We start from the raw sequence: 26,238 nt of genomic DNA on the forward strand, positions 1-26,238 counted from the left end.
GACTCCTCAATATCCTTCACCATTTAACGTTACCCCAAGAGAGTGACTGATGTACATTGATAAGTTGTCAAGCTGATCCATTAATACCTGTACAGAGAATAGATATAAATTACAACAGTAGATAACAAAACTACATATGTGACCAGATTTTACAAAACCGATCCAAATCGCACATCAGGCAAAATCAAACTAACACCTCCAGTGAATAACTACCCTATCATACTAGTAGCTTTGACACTCAGTACCACTCAAACTACTTGAGGCTGGTTTTAACAGGCGTCTTTTCTGGATAGTGTGTAGAGCTCGAGTGGCTGTTTTAGGCCTTGTGAAGGACCTGGCTTGCCAGTTGTTTACTGGTGGACAGCCTGATAATGTCAGCAAGACATTTTTCTTTGGATTTTGCTATATATCAGCCACTAAAGGAGCCAGTACAGCCCTGTAATCTCGTCTCTGGACTCAATCGTGGTCTGTATCCATTTTGAGGTTTAACCCTTGCCCATCCCACTACCACCACCCCTACCCCGTTGTGAGCACTCGTGGTACTACTTCGCTCGTCCAACAGCTCAGATTTTATATCTTATTTGGCAGGAAACTCTACAAGCAGCTACAAAGTACTGGAAGTGGTCTGAAAGGTAACAGATTGATGCATCTTTGGTGTAAGCTTCATACGCGTGCTTGTTATCCTTGGAGAGTTATGCTGGCGTGAATTCTTTAAATCCATTTATCTCAAAACTTCTAATGTGCGATTTGGATCGCTTTTCCAAAATCCAGTCACATATACATAGTTCTTGCAGATATTACCCAAAATCACCATACATGTACTGTAGTATAGTGAGGATCAATAGTAGAAAACTCACTATCACAATGGATATTATAATAGTCATAACAATGTATAGTGACATTAGTGCATACACTGTATAAAAGTTGAAAATGTACTGATTTGGGAGCATTCAAATATAAAATTAAAAGATTTGAATTCTGTTGGCAGGCACTGAACAATGAATGGCAGATCCAGCATGGGACATTTGGGGCAAATGCTTCCATACCCCTGTAATTTCCTTTTAGAATTGTTATATAACTCTTTGATATGCCAGTAAAGCTTAAATCAGTTTATTGCTCAAGAATTACTGACATATTAAACAGTTTTAGCTTGCATATCTTCTTCCTTTACAGCAAAACCAAACTTTCCCAGCACCTTCTTGTGTAGTGAGCACCTCTAAAAATAATTATTATTTGGTAGGAGTCCAAGCCATTACTAGCTTTTGTAACAGTTCACAACTAGTAGTGTTGCACCGATATGAGATTTTGCCGATATTATGATAACCGATATTGAAAAATGTTTTCAAGCCAGTAAATGTAACTGATCTGATATAGCAGATCATATCTATTTTGTAGCAATTTTTACTAGAAATTTGATTGTGAAGGATCAATTTAGGTATAGCAGCAGTATTGCTACAACAGCTGACAGTACACTGAAGCAGTAATAATAACATTCGTGATGCAAGAAATGCAACTAAATGCATTTGTAAACATCAATGGGTGTACATGATCATGTATTTTTAAATACATACACATATCTGTATCTGCTGCTTTTTTCAGTGTGGTGCCGGTCTGATACCGATGTTATATGGTTTTTCTGATAACCAATCCGATTATCGGTGTAACACTATTCACAATCTTCTACAATGGTGTACATTCAACAGTGAAACAATACTGACAGGTGACTATTTGCTACTACGTATGTGTGACATCAACTATAACAGACTGTAGCTATAACTATACACTAGCTACCTCTGAATGGGTTCTCTTTTTAATGGTGTGGATCTGAGCATTTTAGTGCCTCCCCCCCTGTCAGCTTCTGGATTCGCCACGTGCCATGTGTAAAGTCATTTACAATGATAAAACTAGTACTCCTCTATTGACCTTACTGTCTGTAACAAGGAGTATTTCAACATGTAAAATCTCACAGCAAATCTAGAAATTCATTTCTAAGATATTATTATTTAATGTGGGCTTTAATTGTTGAAACCATTTGAATTATGTGCAGTTTTCAATTGACAAGTTGATCAACACTCTAATATAACAGTCACAAAATCACTCTAATATAATAGCCACAAAATCACCTGTGGCCACTCTACTCTAATATAACAGTCACAAATCACCAGTGGACACTCTAATATAACAGTCACAAATCACCAGTAGACACTCTAATATAACATAACAAAATCCAGTGGACACTCTAATATAACAGTCACAAAATCACCGGTGGCCACTCTAATATAACAGTCACAAAATCACCAGTGGACACTCTAATATAACAGTCGCCAAATCACTGGTGGACACTCTAATATGCTAATATAACAGTCACAAAATCACCAGTGGACACTAATATAACAGCCACAAAATCACTGGTGGACACTCTAATGTAACAGTCGCCAAATCACTGGTGGACACTCTAATTAAACAGTCACAAAATCACCGGTGGACACTCTAATATAACAGTCACAAAATTACCAGTGGACACTCTAATATAACAATCACAAAATCATTGGTGGACACTCTAATGTAACAGTCACAAAATTACCTGTGGCCACTCTAATATAATGGTCACAAAATCACCAGTGGACACTCTAATATAGCAATCACAAAATCACCGGTGACCAATCCAATATAACAGTCACAAAATCCGGTGGACACTCTAATATAACAGTCACAAAATCACCAGTGGACACTCTAATATAACAGTCAAAAAATCACCAGTGGACACAATAACATCACAAAATCTGGTGGACACTCTAATATAACAGTCACAAAATCACCAATGAACACTCTAATATAATAGTCACAAAATCGCCTGTGGCCACTCTAATATAACAGTCACAAAATCACCAGTGAACACTCTAATATAACTGTCACAAAATCATCAGTGGCCACTCTAATATAACAGTCACAAAATTACCTGTGGCCACTCTAATATAACAGTCACAAAATCACCAGTGAACACTCTAATATAACTGTCACAAAATCATCAGTGGCCACTCTAATATAACAGTCACAAAATTACCTGTGGCCACTCTAATATAACAGTCACAAAATCACCAGTGAACACTCTAATATAACTGTCACAAAATTACCTGTGGCCACTCTAATATAACAGTCACAAAATCACCAGTGAACACTCTAATATAACTGTCACAAAATCATCAGTGGCCACTCTAATATAACAGTCACAAAATTACCTGTGGCCACTCTAATATAACAGTCACAAAATCACCAGTGAACACTCTAATATAACTGTCATAAAATCACCAGTGGCCACTCTAATATAACAGTCACAAAATCACCAGTGAACACTCTAATATAACAGTCACAAAATCGCCTGTGGCCACTCTAATATAACAGTCACAAAATCACCAGTGAACACTCTAATATAACAGTCACAAAATCACTAGTGAACACTCTAATATAACAGTCACAAAATCACCAGTGAACACTCTAATATAACAGTCACAAAATCGCCAGTGAACACTCTAATATAAGAGTCACAAAATCACCAGTGGCCACTCTAATATAACAGTCACAAAATCACCAGTGAACACTCTAATATAACTGTCACAAAATCACCAGTGGCCACTCTAATATAACAGTCACAAAATCACCAGTGAACACTCTAATATAACAGTCACAAAATCGCCTGTGGCCACTCTAATATAACAGTCACAAAATCACCAGTGAACACTCTAATATAACAGTCACAAAATCACTAGTGAACACTCTAATATAACAGTCACAAAATCACCAGTGAACACTCTAATATAACAGTCACAAAATCGCCAGTGAACACTCTAATATAAGAGTCACAAAATCACCAGTGGCCACTCTAATACAACAGTCACAAAATCACCAGTGGCCACTCTAATATAACAGTCACAAAATCACCAGTGGCCACTCTAATATAAGAGTCACAAAATCACCAGTGGCCACTCTAATACAACAGTCACAAAATCACCAGTGGCCACTCTAATATAAGAGTCACAAAATCACCAGTGGCCACTCTAATACAACAGTCACAAAATCACCAGTGGCCACTCTAATATAAGAGTCACAAAATCACCAGTGGCCACTCTAATACAACAGTCACAAAATCACCAGTGAACACTCTAATATAACAGTCACAAAATCACCAGTGAACACTCTAACATAACTGTCACAAAATCATCAGTGGCCACTCTAATATAACAGTCACAAAATTACCTGTGGCCACTCTAATATAAGAGTCACAAAATCACCAGTGGCCACTCTAATACAACAGTCACAAAATCACCAGTGGCCACTCTAATACAACAGTCACAAAATCACCAGTGGCCACTCTAATATAACAGTCACAAAATCACCAGTGAACACTCTAATATAACAGTCACAAAATCACCAGTGAACACTCTAATATAACAGTCACAAAATCACCAGTGAACACTCTAATATAACAGTCACAAAATCACCAGTGGCCACTCTAATACAACAGTCACAAAATCACCAGTGGACACTCTAATATAACAGTCACAAATCACCTGTGGCCACTCTAATATAACAGTCACAAAATCACCAGTGGCCACTCTAATATAACAGTCACAAAATCACCAGTGAACACTCTAACATAACTGTCACAAAATCATCAGTGGCCACTCTAATATAACAGTCACAAAATTACCTGTGGCCACTCTAATATAAGAGTCACAAAATCACCAATGGCCACTCTAATACAACAGTCACAAAATCACTCTAATATAACAGTGACAAAATCACCAGTGAACACTCTAATATAACAGTCACAAAATCACTAGTGAACACTCTAATATAACAGTCACAAAATCACCAGTGAACACTCTAATATAACAGTCACAAAATCGCCAGTGAACACTCTAATATAAGAGTCACAAAATCACCAGTGGCCACTCTAATACAACAGTCACAAAATCACCAGTGGCCACTCTAATATAACAGTCACAAAATCACCAGTGGCCACTCTAATACAAGAGTCACAAAATCACCACTGGCCACTCTAATACAACAGTCACAAAATCACCAGTGAACACTCTAATATAACAGTCACAAAATCACCAGTGGCCACTCTAATATAACAGTCACAAAATCACCAGTGAACACTCTAATATAACAGTCACAAAATCACCAGTGGCCACTCTAATATAAGAGTCACAAAATCACCAGTGAACACTCTAATATAATAGTCACAAAATCGCCTGTAGCCACTCTAATATAACAGTCACAAAATCACCAGTGAACACTCTAATATAACTGTCACAAAATCATCAGTGGCCACTCTAATATAACAGTCACAAAATTACCTGTGGCCACTCTAATATAACAGTCACAAAATCACCAGTGAACACTCTAATATAACTGTCACAAAATTACCTGTGGCCACTCTAATATAACAGTCACAAAATCACCAGTGAACACTCTAATATAACTGTCACAAAATCATCAGTGGCCACTCTAATATAACAGTCACAAAATTACCTGTGGCCACTCTAATATAACAGTCACAAAATCACCAGTGAACACTCTAACATAACTGTCACAAAATCATCAGTGGCCACTCTACTATAACAGTCACAAAATTACCTGTGGCCACTCTAATATAAGAGTCACAAAATCACCAGTGGCCACTCTAATACAACAGTCACAAAATCACCAGTGGCCACTCTAATATAACAGTCACAAAATCACCAGTGAACACTCTAATATAACAGTCACAAAATCACCAGTGAACACTCAAATATAACAGTCACAAAATCACCAGTGAACACTCTAATATAACAGTCACAAAATCACCAGTGGCCACTCTAATACAACAGTCACAAAATCACCAGTGGACACTCTAATATAACAGTCACAAATCACCTGTGGCCACTCTAATATAACAGTCACAAAATCACCAGTGGACACTCTAATATAACAGTCACAAAATCACCAGTGGCCACTCTAATACAACAGTCACAAAATCACCAGTGGACACTCTAATATAACAGTCACAAAATCACCAGTGGCCACTCTAATACAACAGTCACAAAATCACCAGTGGACACTCTAATATAACAGTCACAAAATCACCTGTGGCCACTCTAATACAACAGTCACAAAATCACCAGTGGACACTCTAATATAACAGTCACAAAATCACTAGTGGCCACTCTAATACAACAGTCACAAAATCACCAGTGGACACTCTAATATAACAGTCACAAAATCACCTGTGGCCACTCTAATATAACAGTCACAAAATCACCAGTGGCCACTCTAATATAACAGTCACAAAATCACCAGTGGACACTCTAATATAACAGTCACAAAATCACCAGTGAACACCCTAATATAACAGTCACAAAATCACCAGTGGCCACTCTAATACAACAGTCACAAAATTACTTGTGGCCACTCTAATATAACAGTCACAAAATCACCAGTGGCCACTCTAATATAACAGTCACAAAATCACCGGTGGCCACTCTAATATAACAGTCACAAAATCACCAGTGAACACTCTAATGTAACAGTCGCCAAATCACTGGTGGACACTCTAATGTAACAGTCGCCAAATCACTGTAGACACTCTAATATAACGGTCACAAAATCACCAGTGGACACTCTAATATAACATTCACAAAATCACTGGTGGACACTCTAATGTAACAGTCGCCAAATCACTGTAGACACTCTAATATAACGGTCACAAAATCACCAGTGGACACTCTAATATAACAATCACAAAATCACAAGTGGACACTCTAATACAGCAATCACAAAATCACCAGTGGACACTCAAATATAACAATCACAAAATCACCAGTGGACACTCTAATATAACAGTCACAAAATCACCGGTGGACTATTATAGCAGTCATAAAATCACTAAAACATATTCTAATACACAATCATTTGATTAATGATGTGAAACCAGAAGCAATACAATTGTCAGGTGTCAGTGATAATAGTTGTTGTTGCTTACATTTAGTTTACTGCGTGTAACAAGGAGCATTTCAACAAGTATTCTCATAACAATATTTTGTCATCTCTTGTTGGAATTATTACAAACACCCAAATATTAGCAATTTTACTTTGTTTAAGCATGATAACATTACTATACAAATATTTCTTTTATTGCTACAATTAGTTTATGATCCATGTAATAAATGCGACTATTCAACTTGAGCAAGTTTTCGTGTGTATTTTCTAATAGAAAATGCAAACACGTTTTTAAAAGAATTCGAGTTCCTTACATTTGTGACCAGATTGCAAAAACAGGACACAATCGCATATTTTTCAAATTCCTGTTTATTACATATGTATAATCTATACTTAGCCAAGTGTACCCACTGGCAAAGTTTCAGCTTCATATGCCAATAACTTTTGGAGTTACAGCCCTACAAAGTAGCAACAACGGAAAAAATTCCATAAATGTTTTTAACCCCTCTTTCTTAGTGAAGGAAGGGACTAACAATAAAAACCTGGATATCATCGTATTCACCTGCTCAAAAGGAGTTAGAAAATCTTTGTTTTGTTGCAGTAGCCCCAAGGATATGTAAGTTATGAGCGTTTGTTTACATTATGTTGAAGCAATTATACTCGATCAATTTTTCTTCACGAATTTTGCCTTAGTATACAGTGAAAAAGGGCGAGTAAAGGAAAAACTTACCCAGCAATTGATTCCCTGTTCATGGCAAACACGATGGTGAAACTTTTAGCTCTGTACCTCAATCCGTTGGTAAGTTACAACCGTTTTTGTAAGCGTCTATAATTTATTTTCCCTATACTTGCTGTATGTATCGTTTTCAATAATACGCAAGTATTTCACCCAATGTATTCAATGCTTTATACAGTAAATTCAGGCTTGTGCGATTATGTCCCTTTTTCGCAGATCTGGTCACATTTATCATGATACCTAAACCTACCTATGAAAGTACAGGAAACTACATCAACTGAGGCACAGTGCTATCTCTGGCATGTACAAGTATGAAGGCATTTTAATTGTAAAGTGATGACATTATTTATGTCTACTATGTTGCTAATAAACACACGTTACGTGTGTACCCTTCGTGCTACAAAGACAAAACAAAGATATTCAAACTCTCTATGATCAAGCAAATAAGATTGTACATAAGTGTAATCAATTTGAGAATAATTCCTTGAGTAATAGTGCAATTACAGTTTCCGTAAATTTTTTTTTAAGCAAGCAGTACATACTTACTTATTTCATTTCATTCAAAAGTGTAAGTGTGCAAACAAGTCAGGTTTTAGCTGAGACAGTCACAAATATCAGTCCTTCTTTCTCTCACAACAACACAACTGTATTGGTTGGTTAAAATGAAGCTCAAAAGTGCATTAGGATCAACCCAAAACACTTCAGTCATGCTACTACAGAATTCAAACAATATTAAACAGCATTTTCAACTGAACAAGCGTTCAGACAAACTGGCTCCAGCTGTGACCCAACTTTTACAGAATAGCTTCACACTTCTGAACTTTTGGCACTTAAAAAGGTACTATAATGCATGCATTATAGTACCTTTTTACCATTGCCATCAATCAATGCTCTTCTCTGTTTAGTGTTAATGGCCATGGTAGGACTTCCATCAACAGTAGCTGGCACTTAAAATTTCTAATAGTGGATTGAAAGCAGTGTGGTCCTTTACTACAACCATTTTAATAATAATAATAAAGCTTGCCTAGTGCTGAAGCATGTTTATAACTAAAAATAATGTAGAAGCTTTGTGAAGTACAAGGGATAATATGTCTTTTGAGTAGAAAGAGGACATTTCCTCTTAGTACAACAAGAATTAAGACATCTGCCTTGAGGCTTAGTTGCGAGAACATACATAACTCAGTGAACCAACTATGAACTTGTGTGTGAAATTTAAAGTCAGCTACGCTTCCATAGCAATGTACACCAAAGCAGATTGATGAATTTTGAAATAATTAATGAATTACAAACACGTGTGAACAACAATCAAATCACACAAACAAGTGTAGCAAAAATATTTGTTCATGAGCAGTAATACAAAGTGCGATCCCTACGTACTTCAAAATTCCAAAAACTTTTTTGCTGCACTTGTACATGGATTATATGTTATGTAAATCAAATTTGAAAACTATAGGAACAACATAATCAAGAGTTAATAATAAGAGAGGAGAGTGTCTAACGCTGTATAGGCCTGTAATAGATGATTGCGCAGAAGTTAAACGGCTTCCTATCCGTGTAACGTATAGGGTTCTAGTATTTGTTCGTTTCCTTACCGCAATTAGTTTAGCCGCACCGTGATGAATCCTCGAGAATATTCGAAGACTGAACTAAAGACTGAGCTGTATGTAAAGGGAACAGTGCTCCTTCAATTCAAGAATGCTCAAAGGTAGGGTAACATGGCGACGCAGTGAAAATTCGAAGCGATACTCCGCCTTTGGTTTGTGTTTATTGGTTTCTCAGACGTTCTCCCCCAGAGTTATCTTCGAGGTTAACAGCCACACTTCTTTACGCAACAGAGCGATGCTCTTCGTGGTCAACTTGAACATCGAGTTGAACGCACACCCTTGTGTCTGGGATAGCCTTTGTGGTTAAATGCAAAAATATACTGACCAGTCTGTACGTTATGCGGAAAAGAAGCCGTTTAACTTCTGCGCAATCATCTATTACAGGACTATACGGCGTTAGACACTCTCCTCTCTTATTATTAACTCTTGACATAATAATACCTTTCTTTTCTTTATATTTTCTTTGTTGGTATTATCAGGTGGCTAAAAGTTAACATTGTTCTAGCCATCAGTTGCACAACTAACATTTATCAAATTTCTTGGCCTTCCCTTTCCAGCTTTTGGTGCCGGTGGTGTTATTTCATCATCATCTTCTTTCTCTTCTTTGTTTAATTCTTCTTTTTTCCTTTATCAAACATTGAGTCTTTGTTCCTATAGTATAAATTATCATAGTGTATTGCATATTCATGTTACATCACAAATATGGCATTTATTTGAAACCAATGTGGCATTTATTTGAGACACGTGGATAGCAATACCACAATACAATTTTTTTGCATATTACTTCTTTCTACCAGATCTGGACTAGATTAGTGACAATACCATTATCACCTAAGAATGGGTAATAACATACAAGAAGCATGACCTTGTACAGTAGTTACTCTACTTTTCAGTATATCCTTAGTGGTAAAAAAAACATGTGGTGAAATGTGTATAGTTTTGACCCATGGTTTACGGACACTAGAGACAGAAAGACAATTCATGGTAGTATGGTAACAGCTTATTAGTGGAAAATGATATACTAGAATTCCAATGGTATAGTTGGAGTACTTTCTGAAATATTCCACCATTAAGCTCATCATGTCTAAAACTGGTAGGCAAAATTTCTATGGGACATCAGAAAGTAGACTTGCTACAAAGTAATACTGTAATAAGTACAAGATGAGCTGAATCCTGAAAAACAGCTACAGTAAAAACTAAAAGTGGATTTTTTTCCTAAAGAGAATAAACATTTCAGCCAACCAGATGATTAATGGTGATGGCAAAGGTACGTGTCAACAACAGTTTGGCTTCATAACAAATTGAGGAAGAGTACAATGGACACTACACTTTTATGGCTTCCCCAAACAAAATGTACGGTGAAAATTTTGATTGGACGTAAATGTTATGTCAGACTTTTGAACAAAAAGATTTTGAAATATTTTAGTGGGTCAAGCAGCACTACAAGTGTGCCAAATTTCATGATCATGTGTAATTGCATCTATCAGTTATTAAATGTTTTTGAGGATTCAGCTCAACGTCTACATACTATAGTATGTTATTACCACACATAGGCCTTTACCTCGAATAGGCTGCTCTCATTCCAGGTCTGGTACAGAGAAGAAAAATATAGGACTTGTCTATTATGCTATTACCACATATTTTAAGTGCTTTTTGTGAATACGCTCTACACAAAGAAATTTTGTAACTGTTTCAGATGCAGTAAAATTTGAATTTGTCTCAAAAATTAATCAACTGACTTGGTCATTTACCTTCATAACGTGGAATAACAGAATAAGCAAAACTCAACTTTTGCAGATTGTACAAATACTGTTATACTCTGTACTTTATTTACCTTGTAACAGCTCTGTGTGGTACGCCATGGTGATGGATAAACAGTAGCTGGGCGAGCATTAAATAGGATGAGCACACAACCAATCATCCTAGAATGATCTACATTCACTAAACTTACTATATATATACTTCTTAATTGATATTGCTACAAAACACAAAACCTAATTCTATTCTTAGGCCAAACTAAAATAACTCACCGATTATCGACCACCTCCTATTATTGATCAGTGCATGGCATCTATTATCGACCACCTAGTATCCAGTTAATTATGCAACTTTACGGAAACGTTAACTACGAGACCTTTTTCTACCTACTTTTGCTACCTACTTTTGCTATGCCTAAACGTACACGTTCTGATGCTGCTAAGAGAAGATGGAAGAAAATGTGAGTGAGTACAAAGCAACATACTGGTGAAGTTAAGTGATGCAAACTATGGGACGATCAGTCAATAATTAAAGCCATGAATGCAGTCATGTCGAACGAAATGGGAGTGAATGAAGCTGCAGCACAGCATAAAGATCCACCAACAACGCTAAAAAATAGACTGTCTGGACGGGTGACACACGGAACAAAACCAGGACCACGAGGCTACCTAACAGCAGAAGATGAAGAATTGGCTGGCTTCCTGATTGAGTGCTGCAAAATGGGGAATGGGAAGACAAAGAGAGAAGTTATACAGTCTGTGAAGAGGTTGGTAGAGAAGAAACGAGCTCAGGAGGGAATACTGATGGCCAAATTCAATGGTGAGGGATGGTGGGAAAAGTTTATGAAAAGGCACTCCGAGCTATCTTTGAGAACATCAGATCCTCTCTCACACTGTAGATCCAAAGCAGTGAGTCAGCAAGCAGTCAACCACTACTTTGAGTCACTGAAAAAGACTCTTGAATCTAATGGGCTAGTGAATAATTCTGACTGCATCTACAACATGGATCAGTCCAGTAGCCACTTGACCACAAACAATTTAAATGTGTTACTCCAAAAGGATTAAAAAGGTACACAGGCCATTCTCGGGTAACAAAGTACAAATCACAATCCTATCTTGTGCGAATGCTACTGATACCATACTACCTCCAATGGTTATCTTTAAGGGTGAACGCCTAAATTATGAATGGACAAGGGGAGAGGTTCCAGGTACGGAATATGGTATGTCACCGCAAGGATGGACAGACCACGAGTTGTTTTATGAGTGGCTAAATATTCCACCATCTAGACCAGTCCTATTACAATTAGATGGACACTCCTCACATTATAGACTGGAGGCCATCAAATTTGCAGCAGAAAATGAGATTATTCTGTTTTGCTTACCACCCCATACCACTCACGTGGCACAGCCACTTGATGTCAGCTTCTTTGGTCCCTTAAAAAAGCATTGGGCTAGAGTGTGCCATGAATACACAGTTGACAACCCTGGTAGAGCAGTCGCAAAGTTTCAATTCTCCTCGCTTTTTAACAAGGCTTGGTTTTTGGCTATACAACCAAGCACAATTGCGTCTGGTTTTAGAAAGGTTGGCGTTTATCCATTTGATCCTGTTGCAATTAAGCCATTTGAAATTTCTAAAGCTCCCACAGTGAAAATCCCCAGTGAACCTTTGCCTAATGAATCAGAAGAAAGTCGCATAGAAAGTGGTCATGGTCCATCAGCCACAAGTGAAGAACAGATAATATTGTTTGAAATGAGATACGAAAATGGTTATGATATATATGAAGATTGACTGTATGTAGAATGGCTTAGACAGCACCACCCTGATGTCCTACCAGAAGGATTGTCACTGGTGAGCAGTACAGCAGATTTGTCACTGGAAAGCACTTCTGTAGAAAATTTGCTGAGTACCTCTGTAGTTGAAGACCAAGCTGGACAATGCAGTGATATTATCGCTATACCAGACACCAATAATCATAGCTTCGCCTCTACCACTGAAAGTGATAGTGTCATCACAGACAATGAAATTACACATCCATCACCAAATGTGTCTTACAGTCTTTCTGCAAGTTTAGCTAACACTAGAAAATTTGTATCAGAGCTTTAGGAAATTTTGGATGAACAAAAAGTACCACCTAAAAAAGGCAAGAAGACAAAATCAACAGCTAGAGTGCTTACAAGTGCTGAGTCTTTAGCACTATTAATTGAGAAAGAAAAAAACAGGAAGAGAAGAAAAAAGCTAAGAGAAAGGAGGAGCGTGAAAGGAAACGACAAAAGAAAGAGGAAGAAAAGAAGAGGAAGACTGAATTAAGAAAAAGAAAGAAGAAAAGTCTAAGCAAAAATCTCAAAAGTCTAAAAGAACAGGAAGCAAGGTACAGAAACCAGCACTAATAGCAGCTGACCCATCTTCTGACTCTGAGACGGATGCAGGTAATGATGATAACGAATATGGGGTCCAAAACCAGGAGATAACTAGTAACGAATGTGCGGTGTGTTTTGGGTAGTACCAAGATGATTTGTCCAGCACTGGGAAGTCGTTGAGGGAGTGGGTTGAATGCACTAATGAAAGGTGCAAGAAGTGGATGAATAGCCAGTGCTTACTAGATAACAATGACCTTTTTGTGTGTGGAGTATGTAAGTGCAGATTCAGCTAATTCATTTATACAAATCTTTTTAACTCTTAGCTCAAATGAATTGATCTTTTAGGTATAGACCCTTCTAATGTTAGTGGTTAAAGTGTTTCCATAGTTTCATAATTGTTATATATTCATAACAAGATATTCACAGTTTCTTGGAATTAGTCATAATAAGTAACTGATAATTACATGTAAGTCAATAATAGATGAGATGGTCGATAATTGATAAATGCACGCCCGCCGCAATAATCATCACCATTCTCCTGTGCTTTAGATTGTGGGTTTGAGAGTTTATATGTGTAATGGAAGAGAGGGGGTCTAGTAGCGTCGAAAATTTCGTTGTTCTCTGATTTTGGACTGCTGAGTTACAAGCGATGAAACCTTAAGTGGTCCTTAATTGGTGAGTTACGTTAGCTGGCCTTCATGTGCATCCGACTGAATTTATTAGAGTAACACTATCAAGTTAGTGGAGTGCAGTGGTTGTGTGTTATCTTCAGATGGATTTCAGGTTTGAATCAAAACTATATATAAACAAGTTTAGCTAAGGTAGATCATTCTAGGATGATTGGTTGTGTAATCATCCTATTTAATGCACGCCTAGCTGCTTTTTATCCATCACTGTGGCGTGCCATGCAGAGCTGTTATAGGTAAATAAAGTACGATTAGTATAGAGTATAACTAGTTGCACAATCTGCAAGATAATTTTGCTTATTCCGTTATTCCACATTTCCCTTTGAAAATTAAGGTGGCACTGAAGTAATTGTGTGAAGCATTACAAGAATATGTTTGTGGTCAACCACAAAAAAAGTTATAGAACAAGGCCGCTCACTTCAAACCACTGTCAGACTGCTGGGCTATTAATCATGTCCTTACCACATCACTTTGTCAAAACTCTAGTAAATTCACAGCCTAGACAGTTTAAATCCGGACGGGATCAAAAGTCACGAGCATTGAAACTCAAATTTTCCACCATTCAATAATCTAAGATGAAACATTTTCTTATATACTTTCACTACACAATCAACACAAAAATATGCTATAGTAACTTATAACAACTGTTATGCACAAGTAGCTGCCTGAATTTATTAACCTTGCAAGCTTCTCTCTTGGATATCTCAAGAAATCCATCCTAGAATATATTCAAATATTGTTTAAGTTGCTTAACTCTGTGAGTTGTCTATCACCACATAGTTTTTGAGATGAAGTAGACTATTAAATGCTAGTTTGTTTCCACAAGATCACTTTAAAAGGCACAACTCTAATAAATTCAGGGAGCTACCGTGAGAACAGTTGTTATAAGCTAATACAGCATATTTTTGTGTTGATTGTGTAGCGGAAGCATATAAGACGTTTTAGCTTTATGTACAGGTACAGTGGATATTTCAAGTTGTTCAATGCTCGCAATCGTGTTGCTAGCCCCTGTAGTAAAGTTGCTAAAAGGTGAAAAACCAAAAGAGTCATAGCCGCTGGGAGCTAGCTTGTTTCTTGAGCAAATAATTTTAAAATCGGCTTATAAATGCTCATTGTTTAATTGGCACGGAACAGATGAATCACAAAATTTGTATGCTGAACTACAATAGTACAGGCTATCACAAGAGCCCTTAAACATAGGATACATACACAAAGTTTTCTGCCACTCTAAAAAGCTGATTAAGCGCAAGTGTAATATTGCAATAAACTTAATACAGAAAATTTAACACTTCTGAACGTAAGGCATAGTACAATTGTGCATGCGTACATGCTATTATTGGTAACAATTGGCTAGTGAAATAACCTGTGCTACCACTGAAATCACTGTATCACGATGAGTTTCATTGACACGAGTTGGTAGCACAGGGTATTCAGTCCAAACAGCCAAAAATCACACACATGCATGCCCAATACATATATCGCACTACGCCTTTTGTTACTACAGCGAATTGATCATTTCTTGCAATTTTGTGTGGTGAATGAATAAAGATGCGGATCCAGACTTATGGAAAGGGGGGTAAAAATGAACTCTGAGACACTACATTGTGTCTGGTTTGGTAAGGTGAGACCACAAAAAAATCAAAAAAATCACAACCAGCCGAAAATAGCTGCCCACCCCACCAACTACATATTTATCACTGATAAACTACATAAAAACCCTTACATAGCTCGCTACACTCTGCTCTAATACTGTGACCACTTTATTAGAGTGACTGCTCTATTAGAGTATCTCGATCTTGGTATACTAAAAAATTTTGGAGGGGGGTCAAGAGCCCCCCCCCCCCCCCCCCCCAATGCATACACATTCATGCTTTAATTAATCCTTCGTTTCCTACATTCCTTTAACCAAACAATTACACTCCTTGCTTTATAACCTTATAACTCTTGTATAAATGCAGGTATCATCACCAACGTTTTAGCAGCACTTCTCTACATAATTATGCACTAGTGGTGTAAATGGGATGGTGATTGAATAATCTCATTAGAAGTATGATGTAATTAAATTTGCAAAAAGGGGAAATAAATGTGTAAGAATTTATTACAATAGATTCACTCTGTTTATTTACAACTTTTACAAGTTTGCTGGGTAGCTACAAGCAGAAAAAAAAATCAGTGCAAAAGATTATTGTATGATGGTTTTACAAAGAAAATACTGTTGTGACGTAGATGCGGGAATATATAAGAATATATATCAATGCCTTGTTGTACTAGATCCTTATAAGGAAATTTTATTTCTAAACTTTGCTTAGAGGTTACTGATCCAATAAAAATGTATGTTATTATTAAAGCTGTTTCTATTCATCTAAAAATAAATATTATCATGAAGTCAAAAAATGTATGGCAAAAACTATTGGTGGGAAACAAAGGGTTAATAAGCGATTCATCTGGTGCTACAATGGTGGTAGATACCCATAACATGTTTTAGACTGCTGTATACACGACAAAATCCTAAACAGGGGTGGTAACATAGATTATCTCACTTCAAGAATAGCAAATAGGCATGTGTATGCACAATACACATTTCGTACAAAATGGCAAGAAGTGTTAATTTTTTTTAAATTCCCTGTAATTACTTCAGGGCCATTTTGAGGCTACGCAACTAGCTAAAGTTCGATACAGTGCTGGTAGCTGCTTACCTTTAAATATTACAATCGCATCATATGGCTTTCCATCGTCCCAGATAACTTTGCATTCATTATCAGAATCCTCCTTCATTGTCACCATCTCCAGCGGTGAAATACCAATGGCGTTGGAGAAATCGAGGACTACCCAAGTTTCGTTATGAAGATCCTCATCTGTAACAATATTAATATAAAACAATGCACGAGATAGAATAATACACTACACTTACTCCTTGAGCGCTTACAAGAAGACCGCGTACTTATCATTGCTCCAGCTTCCAGCTCTGTCTACTCCAGCTTCTCTTCTCAGTGTGCCACGTGTGCTGCCACAAGGTGCACGTACCGGATTACCCTAATTAGCTCACGTGCCGAATGATATTTTACTTCAAATGTTATACAGTAAAACAAATAATAAAAGAAAAACATTAGGAAGAGATTAGTTCCTCCGATCAGTTTGTCATATCCAATCCAAATCGAAATACACAAAGTTCCAATTGCCTCATCCCAATTCACTATTTCGATGAAGGCTGAGATGAAACCCCTGTGTGGAAATAAGAACTGTGTATACAAGTGTATTTAGCTTCAACACTATAGGTACATAATGTACAGTAAATGTAACTACAGTAGTACATGTAGCTACAGTACAGCGTTGTTCACTTGTGATCCTACACGTGGCAGAATTTATGCTGTTGTAACAGATCAGCAGACCACCACGCGTGAAAATACCCGGCCATGCTCTTGTACTGCATAAGGTTCACGCGTGAGTGTACAGTACGGGGACAATGCATTGCGTTGACAATACCTAAAGCGTGGGTCACACGAAATTAGGGCGTGGGCCACGGAACAGATGCAGCGTGGGCTACGTAGCATGGTAGCGTGGCAAAAGCTGCATTGTTGCATGGCACCATGCGTTGCCACGCATAGAGTATAGAGTTGTGAAGTTATAAATGGACTGTACTGTAAGTAAAATGATTGATGAATATACTACATACAACATACATACCATTAAACACATGATAAAATTAGATAACAAAGGCATACATACATACATATACTAGAAAATAGAAATCATTTAATGCATAAACATTGCAATATTTTCGTTATGAACTTGTAAACTATACAGAACAATACACATACTTCTAGTTTTCTGCTCATCAGTAAGGCATTAGGTAGGTCAGTGGTAGGGAGTCAGTTGCTGCCAACAACAGAATTTTCTCATTCATCCATGACTGTACTTCATCAGCATCCACATAGAATTTGTGATGTCTGAGTGATACCTGTATAGTAGCTATAGGTTACAAGGGAATACACATACTAAAGTGATAACTATAGTATACAGACCTGTAGTTTATCCTTGCTCGATGCTGCAGTCTCCCTGTATGCAATCTCCAGTTCTGTCTTTCTAGTGGTAATCACTGTAGAGTCTGGTGAAGTCTAAATAAAATTGAAACACAACAAGAGAGTACATCATACACCAATAAAGTGTCTAATACATACACCAGTAAACTACTCTAATACAACATACACTTATTACATTCTAACACAACAGTCACAATTTTTAGGGAAGGCTCTTAGTACATCTAACAACAACTCCGGCAAAAAGCTATGAAATAGTTACAGACAGCTGGATATTAAAGTGATATTAAAGTGAAACTACAACATGTGATTATTGGCCTGCCTGCCTGATCACAGTCACAAAGCTAGAGGTAAAATGAAGCAGCGCATGGCCACAATTTTATGCCATAATACCAAATTCATGAAATGGTATGTGTCTTTTCTGGTGTCTGCTTTCTGCACTTTATCATTCCTTTTATCTTCAATGACATAGATGTCTTCTTCATGCAAGGAAACCATACCAAGACATTAATTTTCTGTATCTTTTAGAGGAGTGCATTTAGTTAAGCTATTGTAAGAGGAAGTGTATACCCAGAGTTAAACATAAAATTATCACATGGGACCACATACTTAAAACAACAAGAATACTGTATACTGACATAATATCTTGTACATGATCATAGCTGAGTAACCATGCCATGTAATGGTCTAGCTACATTCAGCGGCAGTTAATCACGTCTATCATGACTATCAATCTATTGTGTAGCTTAGCACAAAGATAAAAATACTCTAATAAAGCAGTCAAAACCACATGTGTACATGTCCACATAACAAAAAGATAAAGACTACAAACAAGAGATATGGATGATGGGGAAAATCTTTGGCTTTGAACAGGTGGTGGTAACATAGGGATTTACCCACATTGCTATCATTATTTATATCTCAATTCACTGATTTTAATCACTCTAACCTTACTTCATTTTAATGTCGGTCGTTAAATAAAGAACCCCAAACCATCTGCCAAGCTGATATTGTTCACTTGTCAACCATCGTCCAATGATGGTGGTTGTTTTGGTAGTTGTGCAGGGTTCCATGGTTCTCCTATACAATTTTTGTAATAGGACCATTGATATGATCAGCCACAAATTGTGGCTCCCAATTGCATGAGGCTTGGGGGCAAAATGCCTGGGGGTTCCCAACTTCGAAGCCAGAGGGATTTCTAAGACCATTATGCCTTTCCCGCCAAACCGCACATATATAGGAACCCCACACTGTACCCAATAACCAGAACACTGATCCTTGCATTGATAAAAAGAGATAGGACATAACCTATAAGAGTGAAGTATTGTGTATGATGACATAATTTTAGAGGATTCAAGAACCTGAGTCCCAGGTAGTACATATCTATTCCTCACTAGGCCACCAAGAGTAGGTAGTGAAGTATCTATCACTATCAAGGGGGCATCATGAACTATAGTATGTTCACGTTGAGCTGAATTCTCAAAAACATATAATAACTCATGGATGCAATTACACACAATCTTGAAATTTGGCTCATTTGCAGTACTGCTTGACCCGCTAAAAATGTTTCAAACTCTTTTTGTACAAATGTTTGACATAATATTTACAGCCAATCAAAATTTTCACAATACATTTTCTATGTGGAAGCCATATAAGTAGTGTCCATTACAGCCCTTTCCAGAACTTGTAATGGAGCCAAACTGTCTGTGTATGTTGTTGACAACTTTGCTGTTACCAATAATCATCTGGCTGGCTGAAATGTTAACTTCGTTGAGAAAAAAACAATTTTTAATTTTTAGCTGTTTTTCAGGATTCAGCTCTACATGAACATACCATAGCTGGGCCATGGACAGAAAGCAGTAGACGAGCATTGCATCTATCCATGTAATGTGCGTATAGGAGGAAATTGGTTTGATGAGGGGGTTAATGCAGTGAAGACAGGAAATCCATGTAATCATGTGCAATGTGTTGTAAGCACTGTGCAATAATCTCAACAGTGGACAGTTTATCCTGGGTAATGTGCGTGCTCGTATCTCAGTCAATAATCTCAAACAAAGATACGTAGGTATGGTTCAATCCTAATATTTGTTTGTATCAATGTGGTACACCCATTAGGACAATATACTAGCAATGTACTTATATTCTGAGATAATATCATAAGAGGTATAAACCCGATGTTTAGTAACCTTATTTAGAGTGTATGTGATATCTTAAGCAGTCAGCTATAGAAAATGTACTCATACAGTGGTGACTACCAACTGAATAATAACGGAAACTTACACCTTTACAGGGTACAACCAATTGTGCTGAGATCTTCTACTTGAGGTTGTACTTTGTGCCACTCTGTATTATGTACACATTGATGATGAATACTCTGTGATGTCCAATAACATTAACTGTGTGCAGCAGTATTACAGCCTATTCCTGTTGGCATTGCAGTGTTAAATAGTAGCGCGTGATGTTGACCATATATACTTTGCATACCCAATTGCCCCCAGAATTCTACATTGGGTGTACACATGCCAGCTAGAGTTCTTGTCAGTGATACAGACTGGTAATGGTGATAATTACTGAGCATGTATCGATACTTAAAGAGTGCATGTATGTGCCTTTTATTTTATATTGGCATGAAAATAGGAGAACATGTTGAACAGTGTCAGATTGCAGATATCAATGTGTAGTGTTAGGTATTTATGTAGGTACACATGAATTGAACTTCATGCATCGATTATGGTAGTCCCACTTTTGTATACAACTGTATGTACATGCATCCCATCTGGGTATACAATATATGTGTGACACACGTATAAAGTGTATCCAGTGTTTGAATGAGAATGCTCACTGACTCCAATGGCCAGGTGGGACTTTGGGTGCTCACTTTTGTTTGTAAGATATGATAATAGTTGTGGCTGTGCCTCCAGAATTATACTGATCCAACAATGCAGCTTCATATTTTACCTAGGTGGTGCTAACAGTGATGACCACAACAAACGAAAGCTTCCTCAGGTGTGTGCATGTGAATACTGTATAAGCTTGAGAGAGAGGAAGGGGGGAAGATAGCACTAATTCATAACCTGTGTCCCTGGTAGTACTAGCTAACCAAGTACGAATAGTATGCATGGTGGATATTGTCATACAGCAGTTACATATATCTAGTGTTAAGTGATACTTTGCAATACTGCAATATTAATTAACCCTTAAACCCACAGAAAACTTTTCGGAAATGCGTGTTTACACAATATGGGCGTGCATGGCGACACTAGGTGGGGTAACTTAATTCTTACAGCCTACAAATACACATAGATTAAAAGTGTGTTTACTGGGCTACTTGGAGAAGGTTAAATGAACACTGTAACTACAGTGGCTTACTTGTTATGAAGCGGTGAACAGCAACGAGTCACGTCTCCCGTGTTTCTAAATTCTTGCCACGTGTGTAATTTTGATTGTGGGTTTACTCTATCGACCATTTTATAAAGGTATGTAAAGGGTTTGCGTGTTTCCTTACTGAAAAGTTATTTTCACAGCTAGTTTTGGCTTCACCATTAGTGTTAGGGTAAAACCCTAGGTATCATTTTGATCCTTGCTACATCACGAGTAGAATGACATAAATTACATATGGACACTTCGAAAGTTACAGTGCTTTGTGCAAAGCATGCGTATTTATTAAGTGTAAATCCAGTTTTCTGGATTATGCGGGTTTAAGGGTTAAATACCGACTACAGATACTGCTACATTTTTTGGCTCACCTGGGTTCTGCACATACATAAGCACCTAACTGACAACTTGAATTATATCAAAATTTTGAACAAGTTTACTTCAGCTAAAGAAGACCTCATCAGCAGTTTGGACATTTTGAGCAATTTTATAACATACATGTTAACTGATCATGTACAGATACATGTGACATCAGTAGAGCTCATTTTTTATATCAGTACAACTCATTTCTTATTTCTGAATCAATTATTCATAAACAAAGCTAATGTACCTAGTTAAGGTTGCAATTGTATAAACGAAATTATTATCATTGGATTTTACAACATATAGAAACATAGTGTGACAGCTAGGGAAGTTACAAAATTCAGTGCATGAAGCAATATCTTAAAATCAACCCTTTTAAAGTGTTAAAATTGCTTCAGAATGTGGTTTACAAACACTAAAAATTCTAAAATTTACTGGGGGGTGGCATGCCCCAGACCCCCTAAAGGGAAATCCGCATACTCATCACAATCTCTGACCTGGCTTATTGCCTGACCAACCACTAAGAGCTTCCACCGGCCCTGTAAAATGGATGCACTAAACAAGCATGGAATTTAAGGAGGACAATTTGGATAAACTGCAATGCAAAGTATCAAATTCATCAAAATTCCACCATTATTCCTTCTGTTATGCAGTAAACAAACTACAGTAGTTGTTCTAGTTTCTACTTTTGTTAAAGAAGAAACTATACAAAAATTCATTTTTTCCATTTACAACAGTTGGACTGAACTATTACCCACAACGTTAATACTACATTCTACTTTTTATAGCTACCTATAAAACATTTACTTGTGGGTTTGAGTTATATAATCTGAATTAGCACAATTTTGCAGGAACAAACTGAGGGAGTGGGAGTATTGCTAAATTATACTGTCAAAATATATTTACTTGGTATGTGTAGCTTGTGGAAGCTACAGCTGTGATGATATCCTACGCAGTCAATAGCAAGTATAGATACAGCAAGTAGTGGGCATCACTCAAATTGATGCCCACTACTTGCTGTGTTAAAATTGTTAACACAGCAAGTAAGATAAAGTAAGATAAAGTAATAAGCTTTCCTTTATAATAAGCTTTCACTAAGATAAAACAGTGGGCATCACTCAAATTGAATCTGTAGAAGTAAATGGTGCAAATCAATGAAAGCTTATTATAAATACTCCAACAGAACATTCTAGTGTTAACTACTAGGTCTGAGCCTATTATGCTTTTAAGAGTGTACTCGTAGTTTTTAGCTTTCGAGATATCCCATCTTATGTTATTACAATGTTCAGTTTCAAAGCTGTGCAAGATTTAGCTCTGTACTCAAAACTCCTTGTTTCGCTCTATCAAGGTATAGTGCTTTCCCCTGTGCTCCTCCATGTGGACAAACATTCCAACAACGAAATGACAACAGTGAACTTTATTTCTACTACATTGTTCCATGTACCTAAACACATGAGGCGAATCTGATGGTACATAGGTTTTGTTATTGTACCTTGTTTCATTGTGTAAAAAAGGCATTTAGAACATGCAGGAAATATGTAGTACATCTAATTCATTCAGATACATCTCCATGTATGTATATATAGTATACATTTTATATATGGGAAATAATGAGGTCTTTAATCCACTAAGAGATTTATGGCAGGTCAGTAACCTGGTTTGTGACCATCTGGGTAATATTTGGATTTACTGTATTATAGTATGATACATGCGTAGCATCGTACACCTAGAAGGTTTGGAATTTCCCAGCCTCACAATGCCTTCTAAGTATTGGTTTGGTCTAATCAGCAATGGTAACCAAAATGTATTGCCATGAATTTTCTTTTCTTGTATTTTAGTGGAAGTTTCTTACGACCTACTGACTTATTAAACGAGTCCTTCACACCAGCATAATAATGAATAAGGAAACAGGCTTGATTTTTGATGTCACTTTAGCCTGACAGGCGTCTCTTGGCATTCCACAGTACACGTAGGTACAAGGCATACATCATGGATCACTTTTTGTCATCCTTTGTATTACATTTCTTTTTTCTGACATGGCAATTCTCAATTGTGCACACCAATATGGTTTCATTACATAAACAACAGTTGAAGCATGTAAATCAGCTGTAGGCAAGCCGTATGTATTGTTCTTTACACTTGTGTTATTTAAACTGTTAGCCAACAAAGTACATTGTTACATTGCAGGAAACATGCTTGGTTATTATACACACGATACATTTTAAGTTAGCAGGCCATCTCGCACTAAGATCTCCATAAGTGCAATTCAAAACCTTGCTCCGACTTATAAAATCCATTAGGATCAATGTCTAATCTATATAATTTATTCACCTACAACACAGGAAAAGTACATGAGCACAAACTTTACCCCATCACACAACAGGTCATATCTTAGTATCTGAATAGAATATTGTATTCTATATATGCATGGTATTATAGAGGTAAGTACGTGATAAGGGCTGAAAATTTCATAGTTAAACCATTATGGATTATCAAGCTATGATGGTGAAAATTTGAAAAAGTAGACAAATTTTATGTTATGCTCCCTGTGTCGGCAGGCCTGGTCACACTGATATGAATGCTCTATTAGAATATATTAACTGGCTACGATAACACATTATGACGACACCCTAATGCCAACCTAGGTTTGCCCCCCGTGCTGGGTAAGGGACTACTCGTTACCACATGCCCACGGCCTCCCCAGTGGCTCACATGACCTCAATAGGCTTGGGTGAGACACGTGGGCGTCAGTGCCCACTGTACCCAGAGGCTGGGTTGCTATGCAATCCAGGCCTCACCCAAGCAACAGGGATTTCTTTAATTTGTTTTAGTTCGTTTACCGTTTTCTTTGGTCCCCAATCATATGCGCTCTGGATTCGGGTCCTGTCAAACACTCAGCATATTCCCCTCAGTTAACCATATGCATGCACCACCATTTTGTTCCACTGTGCTTAGCATGCTATTAGCAACTTTTCAACAATGCAGGAGCTGCCGAAACTGAACAATCAACTCTGCTGTTTATATACACACACCCGTTTGTCATACTGTGTAATTAACAACATCCACATTCATTTACCAATTAACCCTAACATACCCACTGATACTTGGAGATAGCCTTCTGAGTAAGAGGACTTTTGTGCTTTTTGCGACACATGTATAGTACTGATAAACCATTATTTAAGTGAAGTGCCATCATTTAACCTACTGTAATCCATCCCTGTAACTTTTTGCTAATGCACATGCACCCCTCAGTACAACTGGTTCATTACCTTTCCTACCATACTGTACTATTATTGTATTGCCACCGTACACCTGTACCAATGTCAGAGTCCCTTGTAGAGTGCATGGCGGTGGCCAGTGATCATGTTACACAACTGCTCAGTGCTCTGAATGTCACAGTGAAGAAATATTCCCAGTGCTCTGAATGTCAAGTGAAGAAATTCAACGGTACTCCCACTGGACCAACATCTTGCTCAAACTCGGTAGGTATGTCGCTGTAGATTCTCAGTAAACAGTCCTGGATGCTTCTGTCCATGCCATACTGGGGTCTAACCTGACTACTGCATGTATATACATTTTGTTGTGTCTCGTAACTCAGTGTAGCCTGTATTGGTACTTCCAAATACTTTTGTTCCTTGCACATTCTTTCATGGTACGTTTCATTAACTTGTACGTATTATATGGCTTAATACATCGCTGTATCTAACCTAGTTATCCACCATCATTATACTAAAAATGGAAAGAACACTGATAACCCAGTCGGGTACTTAATGATTTCCCTCTTTCAAAGAACCGTATTGCATTTTCTATACACGTACGGCTTTAACTTGTTTCACACCTCTCACCTAGATTGCTACCTCTCTCTAGCACTCCATTTATACTGTCCTGAATTACTTTCAGCTCATGTCAAAGACCTCTAACTAACCCTTGATTGCCCTGTCAAGAGCTGGGATTGCATGCGTCAGTAAATAGTGATGGTTCAAAAGAAAGGGGTGTTTATCAATGTAATAACTGTGCTAAAATTGTAGCGATGATGTGACATTATGCATTGAGCCTACCTCCATTTACACTACCTGCTTGACTAGACAGATACTATCAGCTAGCATCATGGGGTGAGCCTGTGTAGTTGTAATTGTGCTGCATATGATCTGGTGACTGTATGGCATTGTTTCTGTTATGTAGGTAGTGAGGCAGTGGCAGTCATTACATATGTGACTGAATTTGACAAAACAAGGCTTCGACGCACAAAACTTCGTTAGGAGATATGGCGATGTTAAGTAATCATTGTGTAATAACTTCCCAGTGCCTACAGCTGTGCAACCAAACTCTGCACCAATT

The 26,238-nt window shown here is 37.4% G+C and overlaps 1 protein-coding gene across 9 annotated transcripts in view; it reads right to left on the minus strand.

Annotated features, from left to right (window-relative positions):
- Positions 1–9,768: 9,768 nt before the first annotated feature.
- LOC136247174 (uncharacterized) overlaps positions 9,769–26,238 on the minus strand; it is a 44,513-nt gene continuing 28,043 nt past the window's right edge. For 3 of the 9 annotated variants that reach the window (XR_010697154.1, XR_010697155.1, XM_066038810.1), the window contains 5 exons: positions 18,148–18,240; positions 17,944–18,094; positions 17,037–17,347; positions 16,822–16,980; positions 9,769–9,975 (listed from right to left, as the gene is read on the minus strand). Coding sequence is in view for 2 of the 9 variants with exons in the window: in XM_066038810.1 (XP_065894882.1) it covers positions 18,026–18,094; positions 18,148–18,240 (162 nt within the window). In the remaining 7 variants the exon portion in view is untranslated. Of the gene's footprint in view, positions 9,976–16,821; positions 16,981–17,036; positions 17,348–17,943; positions 18,095–18,147; positions 18,241–21,531; positions 21,602–26,238 lie in introns of those variants that run through there. The other 6 variants (XR_010697158.1, XR_010697156.1, XR_010697159.1 and 3 more) reach the window with 5 other exon arrangements.

The sequence above is a fragment of the Dysidea avara genome, chromosome 2, assembly GCF_963678975.1.
Source record: "Dysidea avara chromosome 2, odDysAvar1.4, whole genome shotgun sequence".
In the NCBI taxonomy this organism is placed as follows: domain Eukaryota; kingdom Metazoa; phylum Porifera; class Demospongiae; order Dictyoceratida; family Dysideidae; genus Dysidea; species Dysidea avara.